We start from the raw sequence: 17264 nt of genomic DNA on the forward strand, positions 1-17264 counted from the left end.
ATTCTAATTTTATTCACTCTTTATTAGCATCCTGGCAGAGAGTTGCATTCTGCACCCTGAACTGGACAATCCCTTCTGATGGGTTGCGGCAGCTAAGACCATGAAAATTGGGGTTATTTCCCTGCCTGTTCTCATTTGTAATTTTTAAAAAAAATTTACCCGTTAAAGGCTAGTTTATTCACATAGTTCAGCCTAAAGTGAACTAGAACTTATTTTTAAACTGGGAGGGTGGAGTGGGGGCAGGGGAAGAGAAGGAAGGAAGGAAGGAAAGAAGGAAGGGATAGAGGGAGGGAGGAAGGAAGAAAGAGAGGAAGAAATGAAGGAAGGGGGGAGGAAGGAAGGAGGAAGGAAGAGAGGAAGAAATGAAGGAAGGGGGGAGGAAGGGATGGAGGGAGGAAGGAAGAAAGAGAGGAAGAAATGAAGAAGGGGGGAGGAAGGAAGGAGGAAGGAAGAGAGGAAGAAATGAAGAAGGGGGGAGGAAGGAAGGAGGAAGGAGGCTTGCAATCTCTGCAAGAGTACAAGGAAGTATTGGCAACACCCAAACTTGCATTACAACCAAAACGACTATAAGAAAAGAGAGAGTGGGAGTAATGGAGAGAGAAAAGGAAGCGAGGCAAGAAAGAAGAAAGGAAGGAAGAAAGTGGAGGTAGGAAGGAAAGGAGCAAGGAGGGAAGAGAGAACTGAAGCGGTTTTTGATAAGTAACATAGATACGAAAATTTAAATAAAGCTCACAATATAAAAAGACCTGTTAGCTTACTTGTTCTAATTCCTCAGGTCCACTTTCTTGACTCAAGGGTTTGGGAAATGCCTACTATTGTTCATGTACATGCTTTTGAAAACCAGTGATTTTGTTTTAAAACCTGTTGCAGTGGACCTTTATCTTTCTTCCTCCTTGTTTTTGCAGGACATTTCAGTGAGAAGGAAAGCCAATGGATCGTGGTCTTAGAAAAGCTGCTTAGACGATGTCTGTTTCCCGTGCTGTAAACACATGGCAGAGCTGTGAGTAAATGCTCGGCACTGCATGATGAATCGGATGGCTGCAGACCAGAGGCAAACGAAATAATTGTCTCATTTTCGTGGTGATTTGCTAAACTGGGGGGACCATGCCAGAACGGCTAGCGGAAATGCTGTTGGATCTCTGGACTCCATTAATAATATTATGGATTACTCTGCCCCCTTGCATTTACACGGCTCCGATGAATCAGTCTCCAGTTTTATTGAGTGGATCCCCTTTGGAACTAAACAGGCTGAATGAAGAACAGCGGATTTTGAACCGTTCCAAGAGAGGCTGGGTTTGGAATCAAATGTTCGTCCTGGAAGAGTTTTCTGGACCTGAACCGATCCTTGTTGGCCGGGTAAGCTTCGTTTTTAAGGTCCCAGTTTCGGGATCTGTTACTGATCCCTAGACCTTTAACATTAGGCTTGTCACAGTTGTTGCCACACTTAGCTCTAAGTACTTTAGGCCAGATGGTTAGTTAGTTTACCTGTTGGTTTCTTTAGGAATATGAATAATCTCATGGTAATAGATTTAAATGTAAACTAACTGCTCTTCTCTGGAAAGCTCTTCCTCCCCATCTCTCCCATCCTCCCCATCTATTATATCATAGCTTTAATAACACTTGTGTAATGCATACACAAATAAGCTTTTTCATTCTCGTTTCACACAAGAAATCTGCATGCCAAACCTTTCCTGTAACTTACAGCACTTGGAAGAGGTATGCATTTTTGCTCAGTTTGAATTTCTCCCACCTGGATTCCTAAGATGTTATTTTGTTCCATTTTAGTTTGAGGCCATGTATCTCCAATTGCAGGCAGATTTTTCTCCTTTTTATGTTTCTTTTTGTTGTTTGTTGGTTAGTTCAATTATTAACCTAGGATGGGGAAAGGGAAATTCTCGGAGTGGGTGCTTAGCAGTGCTTTGTACTTACTGTAACTCAGTGAATTTTGCAATAGGAAACTGTTGCATTCATTGTCAGATGGAATCAAATGTATAGAATCAAAATTTTAGCTTAGTGGTGTGCGCGTGTGGTGTATGTGTGTGCGCGTGCGTGCACATGCATATATGTGTTAGACTGGATTTACATTTGTTTTGTTGCTTTTGGCAGGTTAGACAAATGTTCCTTGTGTGGGTAAGGGCTGCCTGCTTTTCAAAGTTTCACTGTGGGTTATTGAAGACTATACATGTTTATTCCTCAGAATCGCTCATAAGCTTCTGTTAATTTTAACACGCACCATCATCATAGGTAGAATTCCAATTACGAGCCTGCCAAGGACTGATTTTCCTGATAAGTCAGATTCAGAAGTGAATCATGCCAATATTATGCATTTCCCAAATGCAGTGATATTAAAAAAAGAATTAAATATTGATCTTCAAGACTTGAGTTAACACTTTGTGTCTCGCTAGGAACTTCTGATTCCATTCCTGCTTCTACCTCATTGTCTTGCAACGCAGACTGAGCCTCCCCAAGGATTATGCTTTTTCTTTTCATGTAGTTCTACTTGGACAAGGGAAATCTGGATGAGGTGGTGTCATGAATCATTCAAAGAATATTTATTGAGCCAAATACCTTTTTAGGCATATGGGGGTATATCAATGAACAAAACAATGATCCCTGCCTTCAAGCAATTCACATTCTGGTCAATACTGTTTCGTATTGAGCACTATCATAACAGCACTTTGTAGGCACAGTCCTGTTTGATTTTAGCAACAGCTCCTTCTGCCTCGCTCTTTATATGTATATGTGTGCATATGTACATATGTACAAACAATACGTGTATAAAACAGGTCTACATTCCTTTCTTTGTAAGTCCAAAATACAAAAAGTTTTTTTTTTTTTTTTTTTTTTTTTTTTTTTTTTTTTTTGCGGTACGCAGGCCTCTCACTGCTGTGGCCTCTCCCGTTGCGGAGCACAGGCTCTGGACGTGCAGGCTCAGCGGCCATGGCTCACGGGCCCAGCTGCTCAGCGGCATGTGGGATCTTCCCGGACCGGGGCACGAACCCGTGTCCCCTGCATCGGCAGGCGGACTCTCAACAACTGCGCCACCAGGGAAGCCCCCAAAAGTATTTTTTTTAATATGCTTGATACACACTCAGGTAGCAGAACTGACTGGAGGCTATTTATAGTCGTAGTGCATCCCATTACTGTGACTGTTCATATATTTCCCAGCAGAAATGTTAATGTGTTTGATTACAGGGTGCTGCCCCAGACTCTGCTGAGGGTTTTGTTTACTATACCTTAATACATTTCTAAATGTGAAAACTTCTCAGTTCCAAAACATCTGACCCAGTGTGTTTTGAATAGGGGCTTCTTGACCCCATTATCTTTTTTTGTTGTTGTTGTTAAGTGCAAAAATTGAGACTTAGGTGGATTAATAAAGTAAACCAAGATCGTAGAGCTAGTAAATGATCTGAATCTGAATCAGGTTGGGGATTCCCAAGGCCATAATTTTATCCCTGTATCCTATTACATCTTAGTGACTAGTTACCATGTATTTAAACTATAATTTGCACTTAAGAATTATTGAGTATAAAATGCAGAGTTCTTAAATTCCTATGTTCTGGATATTCAAAACTTCTTTAGCAAGCCCTAAGGCAAAGCGTTTTCATACCGTATGAAATTCTGGGTATACGGTACATGCACACATATATAATTGATGGATATTTTCTCCTTGTTTCTATTAGTGAACTCTGTGGAGGTCTATTACACTGATGGTATCTTGTGTAATATAAACAAACTTGCTATCCCCAGAAGAACTTTCCATTTTTATCTGAATATAAAAAATAATTAAATTGGTGTTTGTTTTAGACTCAGGCTCTAATGACTAATTTTGCCTCCATTCTTTAAATGTAGCAACAGAGAGAGAGACAAACAAGGTGGCATTTACTGTCCTTTTTTGACTTAGTAATATGAGAAATCCATGCTTCTTTGAATGACAGAAACGTTGCTAGTGAACCCTAGGATTTTGAAACGGCCAAAGTGGTTCTGATCCTTGATGGCTGCTCTTCACATGGCCAATCCCCAAACAATTGTTAAATCTGAGTTAAACTTATTTCTGAAGAACTTTTTCTGCAAACATTTCCAATCATATATATTTCCCCTTAAAGAAAATTGCTCCTGAATTATTACAGCTTGGCCTTTGAGGATCTTGAGTTGTAGCAAAGCCCAAAATGCATTTTGGGTTACTGCTGCTGATTATGAGTCAGGCTGAGTGTGGGGAGGATCCGTATCAGGGTGCCCACGGCTGCTTTACAATGTTTTATCTCTGTGCACGCTCTTCCACGTCTGACTCTAAAGCACTTCATCGCTGAGCTTCTCCCCAGGAACTGGCTGAGAAGCATTAGTTACTTGTGAGCATGCCTGCTCTGTAAAAGGCCCTCCTGCGAGTCACCATGGTGGGGGCCTCGGGCCTGGCACACTGAGTTCAAGCTCAAGGGCAGAGCCAGCTTTTAAGTGATTGGCTCTTCAGAGCTTCACATATACCCTTACATCCTTTGTTGTCTGTTTTTACTATATTGGTAGGCAGCTAGATGCAGAGAAAGAACTAAGCCTTAGAGATGGACTCTCAGAGGTTTGAATATGGGCTTTGCCACTTCCTGGATGTTTACCCTGGGAAAGTAACTAAAGCTCTTCAAGGGTTATCCAAATAAGATGAATACAAGTAGATAAGAATAATTTATGCACAGTGCCTGCACGTAGCAGTTGTAGTCATGATTGTAGTCTTAATTGTGCGCGTGTGCGTGTGTGTGTGTGTAGTTGGAGTGATGGACAAACTGGCAGCTACATCACTAGGTGAGCACAGGACTCTGGGAACCTAAAGAGGGGCCCTTTCAATTAGCCCAGGTTGCTTAGGATGGAGGTGATGTTTGATATTTCCGTGTGTCTTGAAGGGTAACTGTCACTCAGCTTGATGGCGTGGGGTGGAGTGGGAAGTTAGGCGCCCCTGCTGGATAGATTTCGGCTTATGCAACGACATGGGAATAGGGTGGGATGACTGAGGGTCCCCTTGATCAGAAGCAGCATAAGCCTGTATGTTTCTCAGTGAATTAAAATGAAGTTGAAATCTGTATTCTTACAGAGCCTTCTCTGCCCCATTCTGTCTAAAATATAAATGTCGCATCTCTGATATTTCATACCCTTTGACTTTGCTTTATTTTTTCTCCTTCCTGATGATCACTGTCTCACATACTCCATACTTTATCGTGTTTATGATTTGTCTCCTACTAGAATGTAAGTTCTACAAGGAAAAGGATTTTGTCTCCTTTGTTCTTCACTGAATATCCCCAGAACCTAGAACACTGCCTGCATATAGGGAGAGCTCAAAAAAATTTTGCATGAATAAATGAATGAATAATTCACCTAAATAATGGAGGAATTTATAAAATAAGATAAACCCAACCAGCTTTAATACAAATAGCATTTTTCAGCCAAAGGGGCAATACATTGCTGTCATGTTCTCCTTTTCAATTGTTTATTTTAGAGACCTGCTGGGTAGTTTAAACATTGTTTCTATGTATTGATTTTAAAAGTCCTTCTTTGAGATAGTAATAGTGATAAGTTAATTTGTTAAAACAAGTAAGTCTCCTTACGAAGGCTGCAGAGTCTTCTCTCTGGAGGCTGTCCCCCTTACTAGTGGTGTGAAGCAATTCAGGCTGGGGATTCCATTATCTTCCAGTTCTTCTGCAAACTTACATTTGTGCTTATGTCACAAACTAGATCAAAAATCTTTCTGAATTCTTGAAAAGCAAATAGCAGCTAAACAGACTCCACTCCTGGCTCCAGCTCTCTGTGGTACAAGGTGGTCTGGAGCCTGTTTGTATACACACATAAGTATTTAGATTTCTGCATTGCCCAGGACCTCCTGTGTTGACTTTCTCTGCCAATTCTGGAAGAGAATAAGGTGGTACATGAGACCCTTCACCCTATATTCTTATTTGTCTGGTTTTGAAAAGGAAGAGAAGGAAAACCCATGGTGCTTTTCATAAGTCTTGTAACCGAGACAAAAATGTTGTCCTTGGGATGAAATGTGCATGGGTTCTTTAAGGCTGGCATCTTGATGCCATCATGAGAGCCCTTGGCTGTGAGTCAGGAAGGTGATCGATCAAGTCATTACACAAATATTTATTGGGCACCTACTATCTCCTAAGTGTTGTTACCAGTGGATTCTCAGTTCTGAGCAAACACAGATCCATGCCCTCTGTCATAATGGGCTACTAGGGGGAGACAGATGTTAAGAAAATAATCATAATGTGACATATGCCATGTCAAAACTGAGATAAGTACTCTGAAGTGAAGGAATATGGGTCTATGGAAGCTGGTCTATTTGGTGGGATGATGGAATCCTCCCTAAAGGAATCACCTGTGAGCTGAGATGCTAAAACCATGAACTAAGGTGCAGGGTTGAAAAAAGACAGCATTCCCACAGAGGACATAGCATATGCACAAGACTATTTAAGGAGCTGAGAGAGGGTCAGAGTAACTGGAAGACAGAGAACTAGGGTTGAGATTTTTTGAATCAGGTAGAAAGATGGGCAAGGATCTCTGGAGATCTGGCTTCTGTCTTTTTTCCCCTCTGCTCTAAAGGAACTGGAAGAGAAAGTCACACAACGTCTCTCGGGCGCAGTTTCCTCACTTGTAATTGTATAGTGGATTATGGAATTATATTTAAGACACAGATCCCTGTGGAACAGGAAAGAAAGCAATCTAAAAAAAAAAATGTGTGCAACCTCTCTACCCAAGTTCCTTTAACTCTTGTTCTGTGGTTCTGTGATCCTCTGTTCCTCAGACGGTTTTATTTTGGGAAAACATGGTTTGCTTTCCAGGTGGTCAGAGTTCTATCCTAAATCCTCTTTCTTACATAAACTCCTCTGCTCTCTTTCCTCCCTTTTCCCCTCCTACCTGGATTTCTGAGCAGTTCCTTATTTGGATATAACTCTCACTGGTGATGCCACATCTATTTATAATTCTCTCCCTCCAAGGTACTGACTCATTTTCTCTCTTTAAATTTGACCTTCTAACCTTCCCTCTTCCCCGTAACTTGGAAATCATTTGGGTGGTGCTTAGTATGAAGGACACGGGGTGCCAAACAATTACACTATATTACAGTTTACGGTGTCAGCGGCTGGTGAGAAAATTGCACTTGACATGCCATTATTTTTGCTGGCTGTTTGCATGTTAAGAGCACTGGGCTACACAGACACAGCCAAATTGTATCTTTGGCCTTGCGAGAACAATTCACTGTCAGTTTCGTGAAGCTTCTGCCTACTCAGACAGAGACTTGTGCACCAATAATTTGGCAGGAATGCAAGTCAGCATCGCATGTCTCAATCTGACCAAACAACAAGGGTTGTCTGCCTTTTGCCCAGTGTCCCAACTTAGAAATAACAGGCATCCCAGAGCTGTTGGAAGTCTTTTGATGCTGATATTAAAAAAATGGAATAGTATTAGTCACGTGTGTTAGCAGAAACCCTCAACACACACACACATGCACACACACATACACACGTACACACAGCCTATTAGCTGACTTTGTACATGAGTAAAATCCCAAGACATCGCCTAATTCTTTCTCTTGGTAGCCCCCAGACTCTCACTGTTTCTTTTCACCTCTGCTACAAAGGTAGATGGAGGGGAAAGTCATACAGCCTCTCGGGCACAGCCAAATTGAATCTTTGTTCCTTACCAAGGGGCCAAGTGAGAGTGTGTATAATCTGCTTATCTCTGTAGATGCCTTGAAAAGTAAATTCATGCAGACTTACAAGAAGAGTCTTGCACATTTTGTCGGTCCTCTTGAAGAGTCATCTCATTTAGGCAGATACTTTTCCTACTTGAAGCAAAGTGCTAGTAGTTACATGTTTGTGGGTGAAAAAGCCAGATTATGTCACCCTATTTTATGAATAAATAGCACCACGGTATTCAATGTGGAAAAGAAAGAAAGCAGAGAATTGATTCCTATCACAAATATGAAGCCAAAGCTCAGAGGGAAGAATTGGGCAAACATAAAGGCTGCACAACTGAGAACGCTTTCCTTGCATCACATAGCAGAATAGTATGAATCATCCAAAAATGGTTAAAATTTAGAACATGGAAACATGATTGCAACTGAATAAATATCAGAAGCAAGATATAAAATGTGTATAGAATATAATTTTAAAATGCATATGTGATATGAACAGAGTACCTGGCATGTATCTATTACGATATGTATGTGTACATAAAAAATATAATCAAACATTAACAAAAATAATCAACTCCTTTGTACCTATCACTCTGATCATCCATATTCAACAATTTTCACAAAGTCAATACTCTTGATTTTAAAAACTAATGTAAGGAGAATCCTAATCGTATCTATAACCACTATCCACTATAAAGATTTCCCCAGTTGAAAACAATGTAAGATTATAAAAATCCCAAATGTATGATTCCATCTAATGAATAAATAATAATCATGTAGCCTTAATTAAAAACAAAATAAGGGGGGACTTCCCTGGTAGTCCAGTGGTTAAGAATCCATCTTGCAATGCAGGGGAACATCGATTCGACCCGTGGTCAGGGAACTAAGATCCCACATGCCGCAGGGCAACTAAGCCCGCGCGCCACAACTAATGAGCCTGTGTGCCACAACTAGAGAGAAGCCTGTGCACTGCAACGAAGAGCCCATGTGCCGCAATGAAAGATCCCGTGTGCCACAACTAAGACCTAATGCAGCCAAAAAATAAATAAATATGAAAAAACAAACTAACAAAATAAGGGGTTAATGCCTGACATTAATTCATATTAATAACTGTACCACAAATCAATAAAAGGAAATATACCAATATACTAAAACTTTTTTTTCCAATATATGTGGTTGGATTATCTTTTTTTCTTTTTTTATAATTTTCTGCATTTTATTTTCTAGGCTCTGCTATTATTACATTGTAAAATATAATAAAATGAGAGAAAAATAAATGACAAGGTTATATTCAATTTTTTTAAAACCAATGCCATCTATTCATAGCAAATTCACGGGGACCATCATTTAATGTGAAATCGGTTGGTAAATATTAATAGAATCTTTTTTATTTTTTAAACCACACCTGTGTTAAACCTTTGGAAGTTCAGTCTCACCAATTAATAAATTAAAGTGCCAGCAATATTTAATCATTTTTATGAAACAATGAAGAGAGAAAGAACAGCCACAGTCTTGCTGCACTGCACTGTTGTATGCATGTTAAATGACTTTCATTACCATGGAACAGACCACATATTAACCAAAAATTGAAGATTTTGTACTTGGCCTTGAAATGGGAAACTATCGTATGAAGATTTTGTATTTGGCCTTGAAATTGGGAACTATCTTTGGAGTCTTCAAGTAATGCAGTCAGCCTGCATGTTGCGTTGCTTTTAACATTTCAGTAAGTAAGAATAGTGTAAAAACGTTATTTAAGGTACTATGTTATTTAAGAAAAAGTGTTAACGGCATTTACAGGATCTCATTTGGCCTGGCTAGACATGTTTTCTACATAGCAGTTTCTTTAATATTTCAGCATTTTTCATCTGTACATATTATTTCTATTATAGTTAACTTAAAATCACCCGCATGTGCACGCGTGCGCACACACACACACACACTCATCCCTTGGCATAATTTGATTATATATATTCCTGTTCCTAACTAAGTCTTTGAATATTTTGAAACGTATTAAAGACAGTGTTGTCAATATTCAAAGATGTGAATATTTCATTAAAATATAGGTATGTTTTCTCATTAGCACCAGCTATTATCTCACTCACATTTCAAAACATTTAAGAATCTTCTTAGATGTATCTAGGAGGAGAACTAAAATACACTACATTCTTATTAATCAAAGCGAGGGTCTGTAAATTAGCAGAAACATTGTCACCTGACAGCTAGATTGAAATGCAGAATTTCATTCTTATTGAATCAGAATCTGCATTTTCACAATAGCCCCTAGGTAATTCCTATGCACATTAAAGCATAAAATACATGTTTTTAAAGAAATCAGTCAATCATCAATTAATCCAGGGATAGTGCAAGTCATGCTTTTTGCTCTCTGCAGACAGCCTGAGTACATTTTGAATACCACTCAACTGAAGAAAAGAGTCATGGAGCTGGTGTTTGCAAGAGCCCCAGGCAAGGTTGTGGGTAGAAGCCGCTGCTTATCTCATTTGCACCCCTGTAGTAAGTGCTGGACACAGCAGGCTGTGGCACCAGTTTGCACATGGGACTCCCCTGTTTTGCAGGTGACAGCAGAGGGAGGTTACTGTCTGTGGAACACCCCTCCCCAAACTTGATGAGTTAACAGGAACTGTTTCCTGCTCATATCCATGGACTTCTTTTTCTGCTGCATGTATTTACCACAGTGCGGCAGATGTGCTCTGAAATCTGCAGAGTATCAAATGTCACTGGGCTTCCATGGGAGACAATAGCGGAATCCAAATGAGCCTGATCAGAAGGGCTGAGGAATATTGGGGGAACAGCGGGGAATAAAACACTGGATGCATATTTCTATTTCTCTCTAATCCTAAAAAAAATAACCCAGCTGTATTGTATAGATTATTATTATTATTACTATTATTTTTGGCTGTGAATATCTAGTGGAGACTGTGAACTTGATGACATTAGCCAGAGACATTAAAGTAGGGGAGAAAAGGAGGGTTAAGTATCTATTAAATGTTTACTATATGGTAGACACTTTATAAAGTTTTCTCGTTCAATCCTCCTGGCAGCCCCCTGACGAAGGTACCATTCATTATTCCCCGTGCCAGATCTGGAGAGAGGCACTGAAGGGAAGAGTTGTTTGCATTAGAGTTTACAAGTGAATAAGTGATGAAGCCAGGAGTCAGACCGGGCGTGGTGATCTTTGAACTTGTTCCTGTAATCTCAGCAGCACATTGTCACATTTGAACCCCGTGCGGAAGGGCTCAATGTGCTAGGCTGCCACCCCAATTTGTAGATGAGAAAAGTGAGGCTCACTGAAGTTAACCGACTACCTATCTGTATGGTCTCCAGACTAGATGTAAAAGGTTTAGTAAGCTGTAAGTAGACATTTAGTGATATCTATCCAATTGCAAAGCCACTACACCTTTTTCTTTGCATGCGTCTCTCTATGCTTTGGTAGTCAGAGACAGAGGTGGATACAAACCCCTTGAGAGAAGAAAAAATGTCCTTAAGACTAATGCATGTGGTGGCTCTGTTTTATTTCCTTTATGGGGAGATGAAACTGCCACAGTCTGGGCCTGAGCAGGGCTGGTACCATGTACAAGGTGATTTGTGGGTTCTTCTCCAAATGTAGGGGCTAGCCCAGTGTCTTTCTTTTTGGCATTATCATTTACAGATACACATTTAAGATGATTATGATGATAAAGTAAGAGATAAATGATGAAGGAGTAGCAGGAGCAGAAGAATATTTTTCCTGAGCATTTATAAGGCATCTTGCTTTGTGCGTTAAATATATTTATAGATGTTGTCTCCATTTTGCAGGTCAGACAATTGCGATGTTGGAAGTGAAGCGAATTCTCATTGGTTAGGTGACTACAGTGAAATGGTTCTAGCTGTTTTCTGAGTTGGGCAGAGTTCTTAACTACTCCAGAGCTGTAGCATTAAGTTAGCTCACTGGAAGCTTTGCCACAACTGGGCAATTTTGTGGGTTTTCTTTGAACTGAGAATCACCAGAACAGTGAAAAGAAGAGCAGAATAGTTGAATGGGATGAAAAAGAAAATCTTGCACACATAGACAGGTGCTAAAAGAAGACCAAAACCTTGTACCCTCCAGTTGCTTGAACTGTGTTAATGCTAAATAATTTAGTAACAATTCCCTGTACACTTGGAAACTGAACTGGTGGACAATATTACAGAGGCTCCAGAGGTGGGATCTATAATTTACTTAGCTCTCTTCAGTGACTCACCCAGTGCCTTTTGCAACTCCAAGAATCTTTTTCCAAATGGATATGTGCTTCTCTGTTTCATCTCTTCCTTGCCAGCTCTTATCATGGTGACCTTCCTCTGGACAGTTCTGGTCATGTCCTTTGTTACTGGTGCACTTTGACCACTGAGAATAACCCCCTCGTGCCTTTAGCAGATTCTATGAGGAAAAGTAATTTGGTGAAAGAGCAAACATGGCTATTAAAAATGACCAAATCCTGTAACTCCTCGAAGAAAGCCAGACTCCCCAGCCACTCAGAGGCTTTATTTAGAATGTGGCAGGTTTATTTATAGTGGAGTTTTCTTTGCTTTTATTTTTTATGTGCTTCTGGGAACCCCAAAGTATAAATGAATTTCTCACTGCAGTTTGCCTCTTGTTATACTTGTGTGTGTGTGTGTGCATGTGTGCGTGTGTCCTATTATTTTTCTCTTAGAGCAGCGTTGCTTTGGCAGAGCTCATCGTCTGAATCTGACCCTGACTTTGCAGGGACATTTGTAATCAGCCTTGTGAGGTGTTTTCAGGAATCATTAGTCATTTGCAGTGGTTGGTCCTATTGATTGCAGCCACTGTTCCTCTCATCTTCTCCGCTTTTCCTGCCATTACACTCATGCTGTAAAGGTCTAAGTTTTTTATAGCTGAAACCAAATTCCACATCCCAAGTAAACTATCGGGAATGCATTTAAATGTTTCCAGTTTTTCCTCCATCCACAAGTGGAAGGAAAGACACAAGTTGAAGCTAAAAGACCAAACAAGAAACATAGAGACACACCTGCCCCAACACATAAGTACACACACACAGAATGAGGTGATGAGAGAGGGTCAAAGAGATACAAAGGGACTTCCCTGGTGGCGCAGTGGTTGGGAGTCCTCCTGCCAATGCAGGGGACACGAGTTCAAGCCCTGGTCCGGGAAGATCCCACATGCTGTGGAGCACCTAAGCCCATGCGCCACAACTACTGAGCCTGCGCTCTAGAGCCAGTGATCCACAACTACTGAGCCCATGTGCCACAACTACTGAAGCCTGCGCACCTAGAGCCCGTGCTCCGCAACAAGAGAAGCCATCGCAGTGAGAAGCCCAGGCACCGCAATGAAGAGCAGCCCCCACTCGCTGCAACTAGAGAAAAGCCCTTGCGTAGCAACAAAGACCCAACGCGGTCAAAAATAAATAAATAAATTTATACAAAATAATAATAATAATAAAGAACCCCCCCTTTAAAAAAAAAAAAAGAGGCACAAAAGATAGGGCCAAGCAGCAAATGGACAGTAAGACAGAAATCCTCCATTACAGAGAGGAGGTCACGTGACTGTTACAACATAAGAGAGGAGCCCAGACACAAAACATAGAAAGTGAGTGACTTTTGCAGAAACACAGAATTTCAGAAACACAAAGAATCCAAAACAATGAGAAAAAAAGAAAGATTGGGTGAAGGTGAAGATTGAGAGAGAGAAGTAAGGCAGAGGAGACAGTGCATGTGGAGAAAAGCCATATGGAGAGGATTTGGGGTCCACTAAGTGGTTTTCACTAGGCCCAGAGTAATTTCTTTCAGTCCCTGGACAGATGGGCTTATGCATACTTTTATGGCATTTCTGATCACACAGGTCTGGTTTTTTGAAAAGAAGTGCGTTTTGATTCTGACACATGGCTTTTGCTGACTAACTGTGGCTGGCGGGACTGGGCATGAAGTCAGAACAATTTGAGTGAACCAACAAACAGGATGATCTTTCTTTTAAACTTTTCCAGAGACACAATTTTGGCTTTTAAAGGTATACACTTTCTAGTAATTGATGCTAGAGACTAAATCATGGGATTTTACCTCAAACTGGTTACGGAGCGTAACAATTTAATAATGAGTCTTTAAGTAAAATCATCACATCATTCCTACTTAGGGAGAATGGCACTAGTTTACAAAAGAAGTGGGAAAGTGGGAAAGGATTATGAGTAAGCCTCTGTACAATTTATGTCTTCTAAAGCTCTCTAAAATTGTGGAATGGGCTTTTGAAACATTGGAAGAAAAACCATTTTATTAGAATTTACATTTTACATTTACAATTTAATTTATACAACTAATTTAAAATAATCTAAAATGGCCATAGAGAAGGCTGAGGTTGTTTTCTGTTTTTGCATTTCGCAAATATATTTGAATAAATATATATTTTAACAGCTTAAGAAAGAGTAGGCAAGGTGCAAGTTGAAGGATATGTATAGGTAGGACCAAGGGAAATAACACTTCCTAAGTACCTAGTGCCTTCCAGATGTACAGAATCTTATTTAGCCTTCACTTGGACCCTGTGAGAGAGGGCTGTTAATATCATCCCTGTGCCCTCTTAACAGATAAAGAATTTTAGGTTTAGAGAGATTTAGTAACTGCCCTAGAATGGCCAAGAAAGTGGAGAATGGGAACTGGAATGCAGAACCAGCTGATCCCGCAATCTATGCTTCTTTCTGCCTACACTGCACTGCCCCCTCACTCACTTTATTTGGTTCTTCCATATGTTTCCTTGCACATGGATACGTTCTTATGGAATATGGAAAAAGTTCTTACTTTTATACAACACAATTTGCTCTTCCAAATATTTCCCTTGATTATCTCAGTAGCCCAAGGAGCCAAGGAGGATAACTGGGATGGTATTCAACCCACATGGAAACTGGGCCTCTGACACCTTGTTCAGTGTTTGCTCTAATGATCACACTGCCTGCACACGGTCCTTTGAGAGGTACCCCCCTGTGGTAACTTCTCTCCATCAGGAAGTGTTGAGGTTACTACTGCAGTTCCACGTTGCACCACAAAGTGGATTGCTTAAGACTCGGACTCCTAAATCCTGCTGCATGCCATTGCCAGGAACTAACAAAGGCCTGGATGGGATACCTTTTAAGTATACCATCCAATCACCTGATTTATGTGGTCTCTTTTAAATCCAAGGACTACATTACTTCCCTACTTAATGCTGCCAAATGCAGGCTAAGAACTTGGATTAATAATAGTCATCCTCCCAGGGGATGTTATTGGATGAGGCTTTCAAAAGCCTGCACTGCCTTGTGACCTCTTAGCTTTACATTGTCCAAGATTGTGTTCCTTTATACAGCCTGGTGCCCCAAGTTCCCCATGATGTATAGTCCAGGCCAGGAAACCATGAATGCAAGAATGTTAGGGAATTCTTTTGTTAACATTTGAGGAAGGTCATTGCAGTCAAATCTTTCTTTAGGAATATTTACCAGGCTGGATTTGGGTGGGACAAGGAGGACCCAGTCTGTGTCACTTGGCATTTCAAGCCCTGGAATACAATTTCATCCCGTGACCTGACAGAGAAGCTTTGTTACATTTACAAGGACAATTAGCATGCCTGGAAACTGCTCCCTGAGATGTGATAAGGAAGGAAAAGTCTGTATTTGAAGGCTCCTCTCTCCTGAGAGAACTTTTGAGCTAGCTGAAGAAAGGATTCCCACTTTGGAAATGGAGTCTTAGAAGAGTCTTTACAAATGCAAAATCCTCTGATTCTGCTACTCTGTAAGCACCACAAGGTTCTGGCTTTTTCTTTTGAATTTTATAAAAGTGTCAGCACAAGGAAAACTTTTCTAACCCATTGGGTCAGGGGTTGAGTTTAGTTTCCATTCTCCCTCCCCTGAAAGCTAAGCATTAATGTGACTGGATGCAGATTTTCATTTGAACCTCCTTCCTCTTAAAGGACTTGTATTTTCTATTTTACGATTTACTATTTAAAGTATATTGTTGGAGGCAAATCAACTTTTTAGGGGGCATAGATTTGGGTTTGCAGCTCTAGGAGGGAAACTGCCTTATATGAACACAGAGACACAGCACAAAATTAGGAAATGATGTTTAGCACAAATATCTGAAACCATTAGCAAGTTTTCAGTATAATTTCTATCTTGTTTTGTTGTTGTTATAACCACAGTGGCTAACCTATTATTCTCCCATATTTATCCCCTGAGATGAAGAGCTTATTCAGTTCACCATACCCTGCATCACCTCCATTGACCTCTATCAAAAGTACAGGGTCCTTTCTTTTTAAATGAGAACTGTAGTAGCCTTAAGTATTGTGGTAAGGAGTTCCTCTTTGAAGTTAGACAAAGCTGGGTTTTACATCTTGTCGTAACATCCATACACTACAGCTTGTGGCCTTGTGTGTCATTTAATCTTGTTGAGCTTCAGTTTCCTCATCCAGAAAATTAGCTTGCAGGATTTTTTTCCTGTAGGATTCCCCAAGCAATGTGATTATCTTCATTCATTTAGAGGGGACTAAATATAATGGTAGTTGTTTCTGTTTTAAGCCGTCCACACCTTCGACTCTTCTTGTCATTAGTTAAAGCTTTTTTTCTGATTGTCATTCCCTAGACATTATGAGGCCCCTACATTCCATGGCCATAGGTTACTCATTTGGAAAATGACATGGATGGCTTCAGGGCTCTCTAGGGCCCTCTGAAATCCAACATTCTGTTTCTCTACAATTCTGAATTATCTAAACAAATATAACAGCAAGCTTGAAGAAGGAATAAATCTCACGGAATAGAAGAAGCAGTGCTTCTTTAACATGAGTGCTTTATCTTCTGAAGGCATGGATGAAAGTACATGCTTAACTGTGACTGTTTGATACTCAGGGAGAAGAAGAAAATTGAGAATGAGATGATGGATGTCCACATTCCGTGTTGATAGGCACACATTTCCAGTGCTTCAAAGTGTCACAGTACAAACAGTAAAAAAAAAACTGAAGGTCAAGTGAGAGGGTGGGTTGAAGTTGTTTGCCAACTCTCAACTTCCACCACTCAGGGAGTGATGTGGAAGATAGTAGTGCTGAGTTCTACCATGATGCAGACCACCCTCAGATGAACACTGGTCAGAGAGACTATTTTCTTTTGAGCTGTATAGGAGTAAAAATGATTTGCTGGAAAAAAAAGTACAATCAGGCATTACAAAGTATTATTGGCATACAAATATAGAATCACCATCATCATAATAATATAAATTACAATGGAATATTAAATTTATAACACCTGGTAAGGAGATTGAATGAAAAGAACATTATTAAAACATACGTGAGGGCTTCCCTGGTGGTGCAGTGCTTAAAGAATCCGCCTGCCAATGCAGGGGACACGGGTTCGAGCCCTGGTCCGGGAAGATCCCACATGCCGTGGAGTAACTAAGCCCATGCGCCATAGCTACTGAAGCCCACACGCCACAACTATTGAGGCCTGCGTGCCTAGAGCCCATGCTATGCAACGAGAGAAGCCACCACAATGAGAAGCCTGTACACCACAACAAAGAGTAGCCCCTCCTCGCCACAACTAGAGAAAGCCTGTGCGCAGCAACAAAGGCCCAA

General features: G+C 40.5%; 1 protein-coding gene across 2 annotated transcripts in view; it reads left to right on the forward strand.

Moving 5' to 3' along the window:
* Nucleotides 1-1098: 1098 nt before the first annotated feature.
* Nucleotides 1099-17264, forward strand: part of CDH8 (cadherin 8) — a gene marked incomplete at both ends in the record, with an annotated part of 359837 nt that continues 343671 nt past the window's right edge. The window contains one exon of one of the 2 annotated variants that reach the window (XM_082605979.1): nucleotides 1099-1356. In XM_082605979.1, coding sequence (XP_082462105.1) covers nucleotides 1105-1356 — 252 coding nt within the window. The remainder of the gene's footprint in view (nucleotides 1357-17264) is intronic. The other variant, XM_082605978.1, reaches the window with a different exon arrangement.

This window comes from Mesoplodon mirus, assembly GCF_964341445.2.
Source record: "Mesoplodon mirus genome assembly, chromosome: 19".
NCBI lineage: Eukaryota > Metazoa > Chordata > Mammalia > Artiodactyla > Ziphiidae > Mesoplodon > Mesoplodon mirus.